The 21112-nt window shown below is 39.9% G+C and overlaps 1 protein-coding gene across 2 annotated transcripts in view; it reads right to left on the bottom strand.

Annotated features, from left to right (window-relative positions):
• The window catches only part of DNM3 (dynamin 3), a 544460-nt gene that overhangs the window by 311175 nt on the left and 212173 nt on the right, over positions 1-21112 (bottom strand). For both annotated transcript variants that reach the window (XM_060009515.1, XM_060009525.1), the window contains exons 8-10: positions 19181-19316; positions 16609-16676; positions 12944-13082 (exon numbers count right to left, since the gene is read on the bottom strand). In XM_060009515.1, coding sequence (XP_059865498.1) covers positions 12944-13082; positions 16609-16676; positions 19181-19316 — 343 coding nt within the window. The remainder of the gene's footprint in view (positions 1-12943; positions 13083-16608; positions 16677-19180; positions 19317-21112) is intronic.

The following is a 21112-nucleotide window of genomic DNA, read 5'->3' as shown; positions in this document are numbered from 1 at the left end:
ACTCAGAGAGCACCCCAAGCTATCATTGCATACTTGCTTTTGATGATAGCCACACTAACATAGAACCACACTCCTGCAGAGAAGTGACTACACAAGCAATAGCGGTCTACTAAATAGGATGGGGATGGCAATAGCATTTAGAAAATGGATTATAGCAGATTATTTCTAAAACACCAAAGAGTGGCAATATAAATATTTATTCAGAAACTAAATACTTGATAGCTGAAGGACCACAGACTAGTATGCAGACATCAATAAGTCAAGGAAAGGCCAAAATGATAAGAGCATCCCATGAAGTAGAAACATCTAAGAACCCTCCAATCTACTGCCCTTGGCAGGAGGATTGATTTTTTTGTGTGTACCTCCTGATCTTTCCAAGCTCAATTTCATCAGGAAAGGAACCCAGCAGAGCCATATTTTTGTATCTACAACTGAGAAAACTGGATGTAAATGAGCCTAAATTCTAAGTGGGATAAAATGGAAAGAGAATACACTAGAAGAACTGCCCTCAGAGAAATATTGAAGGGGACAGTAAGCAGGAAAGATCTAGGCATTACTGAAAGGCAGTAATTAAGCCAGTACAGTTTCTAATTGGTTGATCTTAAAAGGTTTGTAGGAGTGTAAAAAATGTTGTGGGAGTATAAAACTCAAAATGATGGTTTTAATTGCTGGCTCCCAAATGTAATGCTCCAGTCCCAATTCTTCATAATACATATAGGAAAAAGGCAAAAAAAAAAGTCCTACTGACATTCAGAATGACTTCTGAGTAGGCTTTCTGCCACTCATTTCATTACCTCATTCAGCAGAGTCCCTGCTCAGTTTGCATGACATTCTACTTAGATTTAACAGATACTTAGCTGATTGCTCACTTCAATTCCTTGCCTCTCTTCTACGTCTCTTACTTAAGGTGCAATCAGTTTTCTCAACCACTTAAGTCATTATAATTTCCAATCTCTTTTGCTCTGGATGTTGAACTAAAAGCTTACCATTGTAAGAACACAATTTTTTTGTCAAAGTCATCAAAATTTTAATCATGTGTGCCAAAATAATATTGACCTAGAAATCACCATCATTAGATTTTTATTCTTCTTTTAATTATTTAAATATTCTGCAAATTGATTTATACAGGCTCAAGGAATTAAGGCTTTGCTATTGGATATAATAATTTTATATTCTTAAATTTATTTCACATCAGTCATTCATTTAACAAACATTCTTTGGGCACCACTATAGGCCAGCTCTGAGCTCAGTTTATGTCAAAGCACCTGATATTGGAAACCTCACAGTCTTGAGTGGCAGGTTGACTATACAGATAAATTGTTATGCGAGAGAAATATTTAACAAAAATCAAGGAGAAACACAAAGTAGTAAGTGGCTAAACCTGCTCTGAGAAGGCCTCAGAAGATTTGATGCTTAAACAATGACAGCAAAGCTTCCAGACAAAGTTGAACATCTATTAAATGATAAATTACTTCTAAATAGCTTATGTTAAAATTATGTTGAATATTCTTAAATAATAAGGAAGATTAAATGGAGTCATAATATACCTGTATTTAGGAATCAAAACTTTAGGTATATAATTCTAAGAGAAAACTTTATACTTGTTTTGAGACAAAGTAGCACCATCATTTTTTTAAATACAAAAGCATGTTTTAATAAAATCCAATATTTTAAGTATTATTTAGGGTAGTGTTTAATTATTTTGATGGGACGTCAATATAAAAATTTAATTTTACGCATGGAGCACATTTTTCCCTAGAGGAAAAAAAATCACTTGAAAGACATTTCTACTCAATAAAAATATACACTTACAAAATGTATTAACCATTGATTAATCCGATCATGAGAGCCATACTATTAGGTATCTCTTGGAACAGGCACAAGACCAGGCAAGATTCTATACCTTCAAGAGTAACTAGTTCAGTGCCTTAAGCAAAGACTTAGGTTCTTAGGTAACCATCTGTTCACAGTTCCGTTGCAAACACCACGGAGAAAATGAACTAAAACCAGAATAAAATTTCTTTTATGTGCATGACTTGAGTTGATGGTTTGGCTGACCTAAAGATATGGGCTCTATTTTGATCAAAATGCTATAAACCAACCACTGTTGGCCACGCACTACAAACTCAGTAGCCATAATGATTTCACTGCTTATAAAAGCATGCAATAATTTTATTCTATTTATGTGAATTAAAATCTGCCCTTAGGGCTTCCCTGGTGGCACCGTGGTTGGGAGTCTGCCTGCCGATGCAGGGGACACGAGTTCGTGCCCCGGTCCGGGAAGATCCCACATGCCGCAGAGCGGCTGGGCCCGTGAGCCATGGCCGCTGAGCCTGTGCATCTGGAGCCTGTGCTCCGCAATGGGAGAGGCCACAGCAGTGAGAGGCCCGCGTACCAAGAGAAAAAAAAAAAAAAAAAAAATCTGCCCTTAAAACCCCTAGTGATTTTTAATTTGTGTGTAGCATAATGGTGGATTTATTCAGGAGATGAGAGAATATTTATTTGGGCACAACACATTTGTTATGAAAAAAGGAAAAACAGAAGTATTCACATTTACAAAAGTGATCAAAAATGAGAAACAATTCTAGTAAAACAGGTCAAGAAACTTCACAAGCGTAAGTTGGAAAATTCTTTATTGAGGATTCTATATTTTAGGAGTGGCATATAGGAAGTCTAGGAAGATCTAAGTGAAGTTGGTAAAAAGGGGAAGGATGCCAGATCCCACCCGGGTGGCCTTGGGTAAAGTAGTCAGAGAGAAAGAAATACTGTTAGTCCTCCTTCTCCAAGTGGGCAAATCCCAAACCTCAAATATTTTCTACAAATGATGGGAGGAATGGTGAGCTCTGTGAAGGAAGAACATATATGGTAAGTTGATATGTTCTCCATTACATATCTGACCTTATTATTTCTTCTAAACAAAGAAATGAAGAGAATGCTAGTGTTATTTAGCAGATGATAAGGAATTAAAAGAAAAAGCCCAACCTTAAGTGAAATAAAGCTGAAAGGTAGTCAGAAGAGCCATAATCTCATTAAGTAATCAGAAAACATCCAAACAGGAGGGCAGGAGGGCGTTGGTGCTGGGTCAAAACAATACCTGAAGACAATAACCAGGTTTTCATCACCACTCTTTCCACATTTATCTCTGGTAAACACTATTAAGTAGTTAAAATGGAACAAGAAAAATCATGCAGAAAGTAAGAGGAAAAGCAGGGGCCAGGGTAAATTATAAATTAAGAATTAATTGCAAAGATCATGAATCCTTTAATGAAGTGTGAGATTAAAAGGTGAGATTACTATCTCTTGAATTTTAGTCAAGTCCCAGGACTGAATTTCATATAAAACCCAACAAATGATTCAAACTTTAATACTCAGCCTGATTTGAAACCTGAGTACCATGGCCCATTACATGAGGCATCTGCTGTATGAGTAGCACAGCACAGAGTGTTTGACTGGACAGCCAGCCATTAGAAGACATGAAATGCAAATCTTTATGTACAGAGTGAAAACCAGAGCAGATCTATCCAGACCTAAAAGAAAATCCTATTTGAGCATGATGCTTTGTAGTTATTCTCTTTCATCCTACAAGCTTTCATGGAAGTTACTCAAATGTCTACTTTAGCCAAACGGAAAATCACCTGCCAAGTCAATGAGACATGATTCATGTATTCAATTATTCATTCAATAATTATTATTGAAAACCTGGATGTTCAGGGGTTATAAATAGAGTAATGAGCTTAACAAACCAAGTCCCTACTCTCATGGAGCTTACATTCTTCAAGTCCCTTTACTGTCCAACAATCACAGCAAAAATAAAAGACGTATGTAGTATAATTCATGTGGTCGTATGTGCCACAAAGAAAAACAAATTTGGTAAGTAGATGAAGAATGGTATGAGTGTGTGTGTGTGTGTGTGTCTGTGTGTGTGTGTGTGTGTGTGTGTGTGTGTGTGTGTGTGTGTGTGTGTGTTCGAAGGAAGCATGTGAAATTGCTGATAGAAAATAATAATTTTCTGTCAGAGGAAGACTCTGATTATGTGGCATTTGAGCAAAGACCTGAAAGAAGCTAGGATGTGACCCATGCAGACATCTCGAGGCAGAGCATTTCCAACACTGAGAATGAGAAATGCAAAGGCCCTGCACCACATCTCCTTGCCTGTGAAGAAACAAGGAAACCAGTGTAGCTGGAGTGGACTGTGGGGAGGGAGATGAGGAGGAGTTTAGAAATGAAAAGGAGCAAGATCATGCAGGGCCTTGAAAGCTGCGGTAAGGTCTTTGGATTCACTGCTTAGTTATGTGTATTCAGGGTCAGATATCTACTTACCTAACATGCCACAAAACTCAGCATTTCTTCTAACAGCACTTTTTAATGAAAAATCTTTCCCAGTATTTCTAATAACCAACTAATGTATCTTTTTTATTTCCTTGCAAAGCGTTTTTTCTTTTTTCTAAGCAGGGGGAAAAAAATCAATTAATTGGTATGATGGTGATCCAAGAATGTGGCTTCCCAAGAGGCCAATAAATGGCACAGTTGCTAAACTGTGGTTAAAAAAACAAGATGTTCCTCTCAGTGCTTCCTGCAAAAAAGCTCAGGACCCTGCAATGAAGCACTGGAGAAGAGGCAGTAGAGAAAAGCAGCTGAAAGATGATGCCCACCAGAAAAATTCCAAAGTTGAGATGTCCCTGGAGTGAAGCCAAATAGCTCATAAAACTCTAATGTCCCTGTCTTGTCCTCCAGTGCCCCAGAGACCAGTGAGAAAACATGCGAGAAGAAGTGCATTCCCCCAGGTTAGCTTTGTGCCTTGTTATCTGAACACACATAAATCCCAAGTGTTTCACTGATGTTTATTTATGTGGCTTAAGGAAAAGAAACGTTAAGTATTTTACACATAAGAAATTCAACATGAGCAATTGTAAGTGAAATTATTGTTTTAAGTTTATATATATATATTCACATATATATATTCACATATGTATATTCACATATACATATTCTTATATATATGCATTTCAGATTGCCTGGAGCAGTCTTGGTTTACTCATACTATTCCAGTGAAAGTATTGATAGCTCCCCCTTTTAATCTCAAATCTGTGTTGGACAATAAATTATATGGTCACTTTATCTATGGGCTGTGTTCAAAAGGGGTCAAATAATTAAGTCCTGGCATACTCAACTTTAATTAGGATTATTTTGCTTTACAAAAGACTTGAATTAGACCAGTTTTAAAGTAAAAAAAAAAATTGAAGGTAGACATAATAAGGCCAAATATCAAGAACATCAAATTGAGGAATAAGGAAAAGGATAGATACTTGAAAGAAAACCTGTCCAAATTTTATCATTTTAAAAGGAGTGACTAGAGGAAGTGGCAAGGTGGTGGAGTAGAAGGACATGAGCTCACCCCTTCTTAACAAAACACAACTAACTACTGAACAACCATTGACAAAAAAAAAAAGAAAAAAGCTGAAAACTACCAAAAAAGACATCCTACATCCAAAGACAAAGAAGAAGCCACAATGAGACAGTAAGAGGGGCACAATAGCGATAAAATCAAATTCCATACCCGCTGGGTGGGCGACCCACAAACTGGAAAATAATTATACCACAGAAGTTCTCCCACAGGAGTGAAAGTCCTGAGCCCCATGTCAGGCTTCCTAGCCTGGGGGTCTGGCAATGGGAGGAGGAGCCCCCAGAGAATCTGGCTTTGAAGGCCAGCAGGGTTTGATCACAGGAATTCCACAGGACTGGGGCAAACAGAAACTCCACTCTTGGAGGGTGCACACAAGGTCTCATGCACACCAGGACCCAGGGGAAAAAAGCAGTGACCTCATAAGAGACTGGGCCAGACCTACCTGCTAATATTGGAGGGTCTCCTACGGAGGTAGAGGGTGGCTGTGGCTCACTGCAGGGACAAAGACACCGGCAGCAGCAGTTCTGCTGAGTACTCATTGGTGTGAGCCCACTTGGAGGCTGCCACTTCCTCCCCAAGACCTATCCCCTCCCAACCATGCTGGGACGCCTCAGGCCAAACAACCAACAGGGCAGGAACACAGCCCCACCCACCAGCAGACAGGCTGCTTAAAGTCTTCCTGAGCACAGCCCTGCCCACCAGAGGGACAAGACCCAGCTCCACGCACCAGTGGGCAGGAACAAGCCCCTCCTATCAGGAAGCCTGCACAAGCCTCTTAGACAGCTTCATCCACCAGAGGGCAGACAGCAGAAGCAAGAAGAACTACCATCTTGCAGCCTGTGGAAAAGAAACTGCAATCACAGAAAGTTAGACAAAATGAGACGGCAGAGGAATATGTCCCAGATAAAGGAACAAGATAAAACCCCAGAAGAACAACCATGTGAAGTGGAGATAGGCAATCTACTGGAAAAAGAATTCAGAGTAATGATAGTGAAGATGATTCAAGATCTCAGAAAAAGAACTGGGGGGAGGGATAGATTGGGAGTTTGGGATTGACATGTACACACCACTATATTTAAAGTAGATAACCAACAAGGACCTACTGTATAGCACAGGAAACTCTGCTCAATATTCCACAATAACCTAAATGGGAAAAGAATTTGAAAAAGAATAGATACATATATATGTATAACTGAATCACTTTGCTGTACACCTGAAACTATACTCCAATATAAAATAAAAATTTTTTTTAAAAAGGAGTGATTAAAATGTTATTTTTAAACCAAGTACAGATTTCTTTGCCATCAGGATAACTTTAAAATATCTAAATTATTAATAAGTATTTATAGAATGTCTCATGTAGGATTAGTCATGGGTTAGGTGTCAAAGATAAGATAAAAGACAGCTCTTTTTTGAAAGGAGCTTATCGTCAGCAAGAGGCATTCACCTAAACAAATAAATTACAAACAAATTGCAGTGCAGTATCATAATTGTTATGATAGAAGTAAATACAGGGTTACAATTAAAGCACTAAGAAGGGAGTGAGGATGGAGACCAAGAAAGGGCTCACAGAGGCCCTTCAGGAAAAATGATGACTGAGCTATATCTTAAGGAGACTCTAAACAAACAAAATCACATGTACAAATATTAAAGGCACAAAAAATCTTTGTGAATAGTGCAAATCACTTAGAAGGGCTGAAGCAAGCAAAAAGTGACAACAGATGTAGCTGGAGAGTTATTCAGGGATCAGATGGTGAAAACTAAACACAATCACAAATGATTTGAACTTTCTTAAGGTATAAGGAACCACTGAATAATTTTGAGGGAACAGGCAAAAAATATGTGTGCGTATTTTAGAAGGGCCATTTTGACAACAGTGAGGAGGATGAATTTGAATATGACCAGTCTAGAAGCAGTAAGATCAGTTAGGAGGTCACTGTAGTAATTTAGTTTGCGGGGGGAAAAAAAAAACAAACTGTTTAGAGCCTTAAGTAAGAAGAGAAGGTAGTTGTAGTAGACTAGAGTAGACAGTTTCAGTTAAGAAGCTTGAGCTGGTGGTATAGATTTGGGAATCAACAATGTTTTAAGTGATAGTTGAACTATGGGAGATATGATCTGCCAGGGAGAAAGGAGAGAGAAGAGAAGGAAACCAGGAGCAAGTTCTGGGGGACTCCAGTGTTTAGAGGCAGGCAAATGTGGATAAGCTCTTGAAGGAGACAGAAGAATCATGAGAAAGATGGAGGAGAATCCAAGAAAGAGAGGTGTCAGCTTCAAAAAGAGAGTGGAATTCAATATCGGGAATAAGGGTCCCTTCAATTTGGCAATCAAGTCTCTGGTTAACCTTTACCATAATTATTTCAATAGAGTGGTGGGTGGAAGCCAAACTTCAGAGGGTTAAGGAATTAACTGGAGATGAGACAGTAAAGATATAGCAAGCACAAACTACTTTTTTCCCCAAGAAGGTTGGCCATGATGAAAAGGAGAGGAATAGGACAGAAGACAGGTTTTTGTTACTTATAAGTCAGGAGAGACATAAATATATTTATACATTGACTTATTTTAAAATGTGACAGAGAAGGCAATGATTCAGGAAACAGAGGAATCCAGAGAGTAAGTTCCTTAAGTAGGTGAGAGTACAAGTAGAAGCCCAGCCCTGGTCAGGATTAATACTTCAACAGAGACAGAGAAGGATGGGCATGGCTGGGAATACACATAGGTTTGGGGGCTAGAAATTAATGTTCCCATTTATGGCCTCTATTCTCTCTGTGAAATCATTGCTGAAAGTGATGAGCAAAGCATCTTAAAAAGAGTGTTAAAAGTTTAACATCACTATGGTGGAGAACACTGCAAGTCACTAACTAATGAGATGCTGAAGACAATGGGTATATTATGTGGCACTAATCCACACAGATAGAGGGTTGTCTCCAAGCTCTTCAGCAACCTGGGGGAAAGGGAGATAAAACACAAATAGTAAATTCAACCAGCCTTAGAGTTTTAACAGGTGGCAAAGTTAATCCAAGAAGAATTAAAGTAACAGATCAGAAAGTTAAAGGTAAATGTACTGCTTGTCAATTTATTGCCTCTCAGCTCCAAATTCAACCTGCTTGCCCACTCTGTGAAAATAATCCTGGGCCCTCTAAGTAGTTTTCCTTTGCTGGCTGGCACCAAGTGAAGTTTTGTCAGGAGAGGCGGGGCCTGGAGAGACACTGAGGGAGGAAAAGGCAGACTAAAGCAGGCTACTGCAGTACAAGGCAGCCACTGTCCCCACCTTGAACAGTTTGCAGCAGAGTGTCTCCAAGGAGACACCTCCCCATGGACACCCTTTCCCTCCCAGCACAGAGGGCAGATTTCACTGCAGCATGACACTACGGCAACTTTTCTGCCACCCAGTGAGCCACATCCAGGCCCACTTTAAGGAAGTCCCAGTCTTAGCCCTTGTCAGGGGCCCTCTTTCCTGCATGTTCCCCTAAAGGTGGTACCTTAGCATCTGCTCCTTACAGCTTCTACCCCTATATTCAGTTGTTCTCTTAACTTCTTACTAGCCAATCCCTCATTCCTCTAAGCCCATGTTATAGTTAATACATTTTTAAAAATTTTTATTTTATTTATTTATTTATTTTTGGCTATGTTGGGTCTTCACTGCTGCACGCAGGCTTTCTCTAGTTGCGGCGAGCGGGGGCTACTCTTCATTGCCGTGTGCGGACTTCTCATTGCGGTGGCTTCTCTCACTGTGGAGCATGGGCTCTAGGCACGGGGGTTTCAGTAGTTGTGGCACGCAGGCTCAGTAGTTGTGGCTCACGGGCTCTAGAGCACAGGCTCAGTAGTTGTGGCACACGAGCTTAGTTGCTCTGCGGCATGTGGGATCTTCCCGGACCAGGGATCGAACCCGTGTTCCCTGCATTGGCAGGTGGATTCTCAACCACTGTGCCACTGGGGTAGCCCTTAATACATTTTTATAGTAACTGTTCCCTGTTCAAACTGCTGTGTGGTTTCTCTCTTCTGGTTGGACCCAGACTGATACAATGGTCAGGAAATATAATAAAATCTGGAAGAGACAGGTAGCTAAGAAAAAAAAAAAAAAAGAAGCCAAAGGTCTGAAGGTCTCTTTGAGTTTAAAGACTGGTTATAGGGAGAGTAAAGGAGTGAGAGAGCTGGAAGGGTTGGACCCTGTGGCAGAATTTAGGTATAGAGAAGAACGGCTCTCTCCCTTCCTCCTCCCCAGCACCTTTCACACCTCACTCATAAAGTAGGAACTTCCACCAACATTTCTACTCTCTTGAGAAAGTACTACAGGAGAAGCCCTTGTCATTTTCGTCACTTCGCAGGAAAGAAAAAAAAAAAGAGAAGACAAAAGAAGACCTGTGAGCCCCTGACCTGTGTTGGCTCACAGCTGTCTGCTTCGTGGAGCAGGTGCACTCCATCACTGCTCACTGTAGAGGCCCGTAGGTGTGAGGTTAGCCAAAAAACGCTGTGCTCCTTCTGGGTGCACATCTCACTCTCTCCGCCACTGTGGACTCTGAAGTTAATGGCTGGAAGAGGAAGTAATGGGAGATTCCCACTTCAGCAGGAAATCCCAGCCATGTTTTCCAATCTAGATTTATCAGCAGCAAAGCAGATACTAAATTTCAATTCTCCTTTAAGCTTTCCTACTAATTTTCCAACTGACTTAAAAGCTAAAAGAGGGTAGAAGGGGGTAATCAGTGCTCTGAAAACCCTAGATTTAGAGTTTTAAATTTCTGAAGAATCTTTTGGTAGAACATTTGTCCACCATGACAGGGACTGGAAGAGGTCACAAGGAGTGTGATGCTAGTGTGGAATGAATGGAGAACCACTGCAGTCAAAGATCTCCAAGAGCAGCAGCTGCTGGGTGTTGGACATGACCTCTACTGAAGTCATCCAAGTTGAAGGTGAATTTAGGATGGAGAAGAAAAATGTAAGCCAAGTTCTAAATATCTTGATGAATACAAGGCAGTGACCAGGACCTGATGGTGACAGTGAATAGAAGAGAGAAGGGTGGCAGAGCTGGTAATACCCGGGCCTTAATGGAAGACTTTTTATAGGAAGGTGAAGGAATAATGTTTGGAAGCCACAAATGGAGAAGTACACAAATGTCATGCCTGATCCAGGCCCTAAGATTCTTTGAGTTTGGGCCAATAAATATCCTTCAGTGAAGGGAGCTGAAGGGTAAACAATAATCTCAGGGAGAAAGCTAGGTTTTATTCAAGGCAACATATAAAATGTTTTGAGAAGACAGTACAAATATACAACCACCACTGGTCTAGAGAGCTTAATGGAAAAGGAGGTTCAAAGGGTGGAAAGCAAAGAATAAAAGCCAAAAAGTGTCCAGGAAGAAGCTGTCTCGTCCCATGCCATCGGCACCAACTGTTGGTTTTCCAGTAAGCTGGATACAATGGGAAGTGATAAAAAAAAAAAAAAAAGATTCATACATACATAAACACTTTATATAACTTAAAACATAAATGTACACACATGTGCCAATCTTTTGATGTAAGGCCAAGGCCTGTTCTCTGCATATGGATCTGCTGATTGGAGCTATGCGTCTTCTGTCTTACATAAACCACATCCTTCATCTGTGATTTCCAGTTTTGCTTTCTTTAAAGTGGAGGGGAAACATAAAGACACTCGGGAAATCATCTGAATGCAGAGCGCATCTAGATTTTTATCACTGCCCCCCCCATATACTTTTAGCCTTGTCCTACCTACACGTAATCAATTGCAAAGCTTTTGTAGCTAACCTTTATTAAGTCATTCCAAAGCTGGATTTTTATGGAAACAAAATTCAAAGTCTTTCCTGCATTTGATCAATTTATTTACTCTTCACTTAACCTACATAATTAAAATAAGAAGGAAAACTGGCTAAACAGGTTTGAGGACAAACACAGCACAACTGGCCATTGGAAAGAAGACCACTTAACTGGTGGAAGCAGGAATGCATGGGCAACCTAAAGAGAAGCTTTTGGCTGAAGAAGACATCTATGTGCTGAGGGCGGCAATCCATGTGATTAAATAGAGAATGCAGTTTCAGTTAGTTCAGAAAGTCAGTTAAGAGGAGGCCAATATACAGGTGACAAGACTAACTGTATTTTGAGGTATAGGCAAGGACAGGAGGGATGTGAAGTATTATTAAATGGCTTCAAGTTTCCAAATGAAGAGCTGGCATAAAGACATTTTTTTCTTCCCCATGTGCATTCTTTTCCCTTTCCTCAGTCCCTTAACGCCTATGGCGTTTTCCTATTTTAGAGAAGAGAAAATAGAACTTTAAGGAACAAGGTAGAAGAATAGTAAGAAGTCTAGAGAAGGGATCTGAAGCGCCAGAGCCACTTCTGGGCCCCAAGCTAGTTCCACCTAACTCCTTTTCTTTTAGCATTGACAATCCTGAATTCCTAAATTTAGATTCCTTTCCTCTTTCACTACTTATATCTTTCCTTCATCTGAGTTTTTCTGTAAGGTAACTGGGAACCAACACATACTCATTCTCTCTTTCTTCTCACTGGTTTTTCAGGAATGTTACTCATAGTAACCATACAGAAAGGGAAGGGTAACAAAACTAACAAAATTGGAAGTATCTATACTTTCAAGAAATAATGAAAGTAACAATAGTAACTGCCATAGGGCTAGGCCTACCCTATCCTAACACCATCAGTAATTCCCTTCTTATATTTTCCAATACAGGGTACCCCTTTCATGTCCCTATGGAATGGATGGAATCCAGCACAATTCCTCCATGTTTCTCAGTGAAGAGCCCCCAGATTGGGAAGTCTCTTGCCCACTACTCTCCATCAATAAATATTACAATAAATATTACAAGGTAGGGAATATTGGGTGCTACTAAAAATGGCCATTTATAGATTAACCACCATTTACTGAGCACTTACTATGTTTAATCAATGTGTTAATTGCCTCATGGGTTTCAGGCATCATCTTGTTTAATCCTCACTGAGGTGATATCATCATCATTATCATCATCATCATCATCATCTCCATTTTACACAGAAATTAACAAAAATATAAAGATTAAGTATGATGCTCAAGGTCAGACAGCAAGTAAATAGCAGAGCCAGGATTTGAATCTAGATAACTGGACCTCAGAGGCTGGGCTCTTAACTACTATACCACAGTGCCCCTTCCCAGGACATCCAGGTTCAAGTGGAATTCATTTAAAATTTAGAAGAATTACCTTTTTGTTACAAACAATATCACTGATTCCTTTCCCCTAACAATTACTTCCATCCATGCATCACAGGAAAAATTGGTTTAGGGCATTCACTTAATTGTTCTAAAGTGATGTTTACCTGATTAAGACAACAACCCTATTTGGAATGGGGTGATAGAAGTCAATATGCCCATATATCATGAAAGCAATTCCCATTCAGTACTTTTCACAATCCTTCCCCTTGAGCAAACACACAACCTTCTATGACAAAGTGGAGAGTCAGGGAAAGAGAGGTATGTAGCAGGGTAGGAAAGATGGGTAAACCAAGTAGTTACTGGTTGCAAAGTTACATAATTCAAACTTACTTTTTTGGTACACTTCTTGACAGTGTTGATTAATTCTTGTATTACCAGATCTACACTCTTCAAGGAAGGCCCTTTCAGCTTTACAATTTGTTTTTTGACTATTGCTTCGAATGCCATGTCTGGAGTAAACAACCCTGTCCTGAACATAAGAAAGAAAGCAGCACATTAGATATTTTAAATTGAATGATATGCAATACTCTTTTTAAAAATGTTTTAATTGACATGCTACTTGAAGCATGCAAAAAGCCTAGTTTAAAAGTTACATAGTGATTTATTCTATCCACAGTATCATTTGTAATAATATCCTTAATACATTCTATAGATGATTAACATTACCTAAAAACAGTTCCCAAAATGTTTTCAAGGCTCATAATGTGACCCTCAATATTTAACTGTCATTTGTCTCAACTCACTAGTTCACAGCAATACAAAGGAATGCTACAACAGAAATGGTGTCCTAAATTTACATTTCTATTTCTAAAGTATTCCAAAAGCAATCCTCTCTTCTCCTTCATGGAGTAGAAAATTATCTTCACTTTCTGAACACTGAAATAGTAGCATTCCTGGACTACACAACATATTATTTCCAGGAGAGCTGTATTATAGTGAGCTCAGTGGTTCCCAGTTTGAGGTCCTGGGGTGCTGAAGGAAAAGGAAGGCAGTTAAGTGGAACTAGCTTAGAGCCCAGAATGCCTAAATTGTGAATTTACAAAAATGACAAACAATAACCAAAGTAGCAAGTATCTTTTCATTTGGATGGAATTAATTCAAATTGATGTCATAACAATGCTTTTCTCATGCTGTACAGAAGCTCAGGAAAGCAGGTATGTGTATGCATGTGTGCGTGTTTCATAAAAAAGTAAAAAATGATTACTCATATTTAAACAAAAGGTCAATGGAGAAAAGCTACAATAAGAGGGATCCTGAGCCCTGACATATGCCACGCCCAAAGACGTGCAGGCTCCAGATGTTGGTGGTTGATTCTCCCCATCCTAGACCCTCCTCCCTCCCCCTTATTTGGTTACCTTCTCTTCCTGAAACACTCAGTCTTATGGTACCTCTTTTGGGAGAATTCTCTCTTTTTTTTTTTTTTTTTTTTTTTGCGGTACACGGGCCTCTCACTGTTGTGGCCTCTCCCGTTGCTGAGCACAGGCTCCGGATGCGCAGGCTCAGCGGCCATGGCTCACGGGCCCAGTCGCTCCGCAGCACATGGGATCTTCCCGAACCCGGGCACGAACCCGTGTCCCCTGCATCGGCAGGCGGACTCTCAACCACTGCGCCACCAGGGAAGCCCTGGGAGATTTCTTTAACACTTCCATTTTAGCAGCCTTATTCTATGTCCCTTCTTATTTACTTAGCACCCTGTGCCCACCTCCATTTCTAATTGTACTGTAGTAATCATATTATATTGTAATTGTAATTTCTCCACTTTGGATACAGAATAAAATCCACGTTGTTTAGTCCGACGTTAAAAATTTTCCCCCGTCTGTCCCTAATCTTCCTTTGAGGTTATTTTCCTCCTTCCTTTCATGCATGCTATGTTTCAGCCAAACCAGACCATTTGCCTTTCCACAAACATATTCATACTAATATTTTATGTCTCTTCCTTCATGTATGATGTTCATTTCACCTTTCCCACAATTTCAGCCTGTCCAAATCCCACCTGTGCTTCAAAGACCAGACCAAAAATAACCACTTCCTACAGCTCGCCTCCTCCAGTCCTGCCGCTGACTAGGTCTTCCTTCTCTGAATCCCAGCATCCTACTTTGCACTACAGTAGTCTGAGCACATATTTTAGTCCTGTTACTACACTGGTAGGGAGAGTCGTTATTGTCTTTATCTTTGTTTTCCCCACAAGGAGGGATCCCTTGCTCATCATTGACACTCAGTGTTAGCAGAATGAAGAAGGACCATAAGGTGGGTCCCCAGTGGGCAAAGATGCTTTCTATTATTCAAATATCTAACAGAATCAGTTGGGAACAAAACTCTTCAAATTAAGTGTACTTAAGGGCATAAATAATCACACCATTAATATGTCTTATACTCAGGACATTGTGCACTTCTTATCATCTTATAGGCAAATGAACTCCAGAATAATAGTAACAACCAATCTCTTCTGTTGGTATGCATGTAAATCAGAAATCTACAATCCTGAATTACTGAGCTTTTGCAGTTACATTCAACGAAAATGTAACTGGTAAGGAGTTTTAAAAGCCAAGTAAAACTACTGTATTTGATTAAGTAAAATACTTTATGACCCACCCCCCCCACAAAACGTAATTTGGTTCCACTGCATTTATCAGATCTGTATGTTCACATACTAGCTCTGCCCAGCTAAAGAGCAAGACATAGTTTCTGTACCAAATGTATTCTGGATTTGACGGACAGGGAATAGAATTAATAGGGAACTAGAAACCCTGTTGAAGGTTAAGAAAAAAACATTGGATGTGGTTATAGATGTTGTCTCCTTTTCACTTTGTGAATTCATATTTGCCCATACTATTTGAGACTTGTAGAGGAGATTTTCTAAATTTTGTAAGGATAGATACTTCAAATGTCATAACTCCTTTGGAAAATTACCCATCACATGCACACTCAGGGTCAAGTTTTGCTCTCTCAGCCTCTGTTTCCAAAATAGTCTAAAGTTGGCCCTATTGCAAAAGCTGAGATACAACCGGCCAATGGACTGGGGATCCCTCCTTCATGTAAGATGATCATGAAGTAGGCAACCTGTTTTCTTACCTTGAATTCAGGATGCCTCAATTTAACATATGCTCCATTACATTGTATTTAGCCCTCTATACATGAACTCAAGAAATGTGTGTTTTAAATCCATTTTTTAATCAATTATTTTTATCAATTCATTTATTTTTTATCATTTATTTCTGTAATGAAAGTAAATGAAAATAATCCCACTTCATACAAGGGGGAATTCAGGTACAAGTTCTCCTCCCAGCCTCATGTCCCTCCGCTCCCCTGTCTACATTCCTAACTCCAGTCCAAATGTATGGCTTCCTGCTCCACGAATACGTGCTGCCTTTTGCCACCTCCATGCCTTTGCTCACATTACTCCCTCCACTTTAAGCCCCCTGTTTTCTCCTCCAGCCTCAACAATCTCCCTCCTCTCACACCTCATTGCATTGCCACCTACCCCATACACACACAAACAGACACACACACACACACAAGCACATGTATCCACACAGACACCTTTGCTTGCTGAAATCATTCTTGTTCTCAAAACAGGCAAGGTGTGACTCTAAAGCAACCACCTTCATTAATCTTTCCCAATCTTGCTCCATAAATCCAGCCAAAATTAATCTATTTGGTCTCTGTGTAAGTAATGATCACTTATGAGCAAGTCTGGCCTCTGTCCCTGAAATACAGAGCCCTGAAGAACAAGGTCTTGTTCATCAGTAAATCCCTGATTGTTCAGAGCACAGTGCTGTGAGGGCAGAAAGGGTTTTTGTTTTTTTAATTGTAAACAGACAGTATGCCAATACTAGAAATTACCATTGAATCCAAACGAGGATTTCCTATTTCTTACTCCCACCTCTATATTCTACTCTGCTCAGATGATGAAAAGGCTACTTCACTAGCCATTCATAAACATTAACTTTTTTTAGTAGCTTGAACTGAAGACAAGGAAAATGTGAAGCACTTGCCTGATACCATGTATGTTTTTGATTGCATAGCTTATTTCTCTTCGCAGTTCTTTCTCATTGAACTCCATCTGCAGATGCAAAATGAGCCACAGTTATGACAATTCCTTTGAATAATAATATCGTTGAATATTAAAAAATGAGAATAACTTGACTCCATTATTAATAAAGACTCATGTCTTTCCTAACCTAAACCCAGATGGTCAAAACATCTGTTTATATAAAGTTCAAGGCAACACACACAGAACATTAGGGATTTCTGGGAGTTTTAGTGTAGCGGATTTTAACTCTATTATAGATAAGGAGTGCTGTGCATAAAGGATGACTTCTGGACATAAATCTGGCTATTCATTTGAATATATAATTCTTCATTCTTTTGCTGAATATAGTAAATGTATTCATATATGAATGCATAAATAAGAGTGTCACCTGATGTACAATAGCAGTCCAGCTGTGCTGAGATTAACAATGGCTGTCTTTTCTCCCTGGCCATTTTAACCACCTGAGTTCAAAGCCTCTTTAAAAGAGGAAATTAATAATATTTTGCCAATCCAACACAGGATAGAATACTGTATAAAAATTTCCCATAAGTTCTAGGTATCTTAAATTTACTTGGAAGTAGGATCAAAGTGTCATAGAGCTTAGACCTGGAAGGGACATCAAGAGAACATTTGATTCAGCCCCTAACTTTTGAGATTTGGCCTCTCCAGCCTCATTATCTGTCCATTTTCCCCCTCACATTTATGCCATAGAGCAATGAACTGCTTTAGTTCCACAGCTCAGCCTTTACCATTCCTCCCTTTCTGTCTGGAACAACCTCTCCCTCTACTAATCCCACCTCTTCCTGCTTAACTAGCTGCTCATCCTTCTTAAGTCAGCTCAGAAGCCAGGCTCCTTTACACAGTCAGGCTCGGATTCATGTCCGTGGGCCTTGTTTCCATAGCACCCTGTGGTGAAGTTTGTCACTTTACCTAGCACATTTTAATGAAATTGTCTATTTACCCATCTGCCTCCCACATCAAGAAATAAGCACCCGCCTCTGTATGTGAGGCAAGTAAAATAGTCCCTAAAACTACCTAGCTGCCTATTGGGCATTTCAAACTGAACATAACCAAAACAAAACTCTTGATTCATACTTCCACACTGAACTTTCCCTCAGTTCCCCTCATCTGATGGGCACTAACACTTTCTCAATTGTGCCAGCCAAAACCTTGGGAGTCATCTTGAATCTTCTCTTTTTTGCATCTCCCATATCAATCCAACCCCCATTGACTCTACCTCCCAAATCACAAATCCATCCACTTCTCTCAAGCCTCTCTTCTGAGGCATTTTTACTATAAAGCTAAAGAAGTTTAAGTTTCAAGACTTCTCCCTTGCATAAGCTCCTTCCAAGACATGTGTCTGTGTTTATAATTTTGTATTCTTCTCCTTCAAGGGTTCCCCAAAATTGTATAGGCTTCAGGCCCCACAGAAAATGGATCCACCCCTGCTCTGGCCCTACTGTTTAACTCACCTTGTCTCCCTCAGTCCACTCTTGCCCCTTAACAATCCAACCCACACAGTGTTCTTTTAAAATCACCAGCCAAATCCTTAAAACTCTCCCTTAACTTTCCATTGTTAAATGTAAACACTTCACAGCAACACAGAAAGCCCTGTGTAAACTGGGCACTTCCTTCCTCTGAATTCATTTTCTTCCCCCCGACCCATTCATCAGCTCTACCCCAGCCTCAGCTGTTCCTCACCTGCTATACAGGTGCTTGTTCTAGGGCTTTGTCCTTGGCTTCCTGCCTTGAACAACCTTCTTCTTCCAGATACTTACAGGTAGCCTCTTCATGCCATTCAGGTCATGCTTTAAAGGCCCCGTAGTCAGAGAGACCTTGTCTGAATATTCCATCAAAACTGGCTTAGCCAATGGGGAACTACGGATAATTGTTTCCTGGTAGTGCCTGAGTTATCTACCAAGTTTTATCATTTGTATTTTTCACAAAATGTTAATTCCAATGTGCTTACACTTATATTCTACTTTTTTAATTACGTTCTTATGTGAACAGTTCCTGATTATTAGTCTTTAATTTTTTTCATCTTATATAATCCAATAAATTGATATTCCATAAAAAAATTTTAAATAAATGTTAGCTCTTATGCTTGACCAAAAAAAAAGTGGCTTATGCAACTCCCCTTTCTCTCATATTATATTACATAATAATACTTGATACTTTTTTCCTTTTTTATTTGTTAATTTTCTGTCTTTTCCCACCAGGCAGTATCTCTGTCTTGATCCCTGGCGTGTAGACCACTGGTACACAGTAGGTACTCAAGAAATATTTTTAAATTAACTAGACAACAAATAAACCAATTAGTCATTGTTGAATTATTGAAATATCATTAGATCCCATTAAATAAAATCAGAACCATCAGTAAGAAAATAACTTCTCTCCTAAATCTCATTATCTGAGTATGGAGCCTTTGTTTAAAGAAAACCACTTACCACTCATATAACATTTGATGAAAAGTTATGTAGAACAGAATACAGAAATGAAATGAAACAAAAGGAAAAATAACATTTGGTACAAACCTTTACTATCTCAAAAGGAAAACGTTCATGGAAAATACGATTGATTTTAGCACCCCCTGAGAGCTCCAGGGTATCTACTTGATCCCCTGACCCTTCAATTCTCTTCTCAAAGTCCACAGCGAATTGCTGAACCATCCTATAATTGTGAAAGAGAAATAAATTCAAGTTAAAGTTACAAGGTTTCGCATTTTTCATTTTAATTTGCTATGGTTAGCAATTCTTTTCCTGGTGTTCTTAGCGGCACCTACTGGCAGAATTAACATTGCACTCTATTCATTACTCAAAATGTAACTATATGAAATACACGTTACTAAGATTTATTTCAGACATTTAATTTAAAATATATATTTTAAAAGTAAGGAACCAAGATGGCGGAGTAGAAGGATGTGCTCTCACTCCCTCTTGCGAGAACACCAAAATCACAACTAGCTGCTGGACAATCATCGACAGGAAGACACTGGAACTCAGCTGAAAACATACCCCACCAACCAAAGACAAGGAAAAGCCACAAGGAGACGGTAGGAGGGGCGCAATCACAGTAAAATCAAATCCCATAATGGCTGGGTGGATGACTCACAGACTGGAGAACATTTATACCACAGAAGTCCACCCACTGGAGTGAAGGTTCTGAGCCCCAAGTCAGGCTTCCCAACCTGGGGGTCCGGCAACAGGAGGAGGAATTCCTAGAGAATCAGACTTTGAAGCCTAGTGGGAATTGATTGCAGGACTTTGACAGGACTGGGGGAAACAGAGACTCCACTCTTGGAGGGCAAACACAAAGTACTGTGCACATCGGGGCCCAGGGGAAGGAGCACTGACCCCAGGGAAGACTGAACCAGACCTACCTGCTAATGTTGGAGGGGTCTCCTGCAGAGGTGGGGGGTGGCAGTGGCTCACTGTGAGGACAAGAACACTGGCAGCAGAAGTTCTCGGAAGGACTCCTTGGTGTGAGCCCTCCCAGAGTCTGTCATTAGCCCCACCAAGGAGCCCAGGTAGGCTCCAGTGTTGGGTTGCCTCAGGCCAAACAACTAACAGGGAGGAAACCCAGCCCCACCCATCAGCAGACAAGTGGATTAAAGTTTTACTGAGCTCTGCCCACCAGAGCAACAGCCAGCTCTACCCACCACCAGTCCCTCCCATCAAGTCTCTTAGATAGACTCATCCACCAGAGGGCAGAGAGGAGAAGCAAGAAGAACTACAGTCCTGCAGCCTGTGGAACAAAAACCACATTCACAGAAAGATAGACAAGATGAAAAGGCAGAGGGCTATGTACCAGAGGAAGGAAAAAGATAAAACCACAGAAAAACAACTAAATGAAGTGGAGATAGGCAACCTTCCATAAAAAGAATTCAGAATAATGATAGTGAAGATGATCCAGGACCTCGGAGAAAGAATGGAGGCAAAGATCGAGAAGATGCAAGAAATGTTTAATAAAGACCTAGAAGAATGAAAGAACAAACAACAGAGATGAACAATACAATAACTGAAATGAAAAATACACTAGAAGGAATCAATAGAGACTAACTGAGGCAGAAGAATGGATAAGTGACCTGGAAGACAGAATGGTGGAACTCACTGCTGTGAAACAGAATAAAGAAAAAAGGATGAAAAGAAATGAAGACAGACTAAGAGACCTCTGAGACAACATTAAATGCAACAACATTCACATTATAGGGATCCCAGAAGGAGAACAGAGAGAGGAAGGACCCAAGAAAATATGTGAAGAGATTACAGTCAAAAACTTCCCTAACGTGGGAAAGGAAATAGCCACACAAGTCCAGGAAGCGCAGCGAGTCCCATACAGGATAAACCAAAGGAGAAACACACTGAGACACATAGTAATCAAATTGACAAAAATTAAAGACAAAGAAAAATTATTGGAAGCAGCAAGGGAAAAAACGACAAATAACGTACAAGGGAACTCCTGTAAGG

Source organism: Delphinus delphis, chromosome 1, assembly GCF_949987515.2.
Source record: "Delphinus delphis chromosome 1, mDelDel1.2, whole genome shotgun sequence".
In the NCBI taxonomy this organism is placed as follows: domain Eukaryota; kingdom Metazoa; phylum Chordata; class Mammalia; order Artiodactyla; family Delphinidae; genus Delphinus; species Delphinus delphis.
The sequence above is the reverse complement of the archived record's forward strand: the minus strand, read 5'-3'. Positions and strand labels throughout refer to the sequence as shown.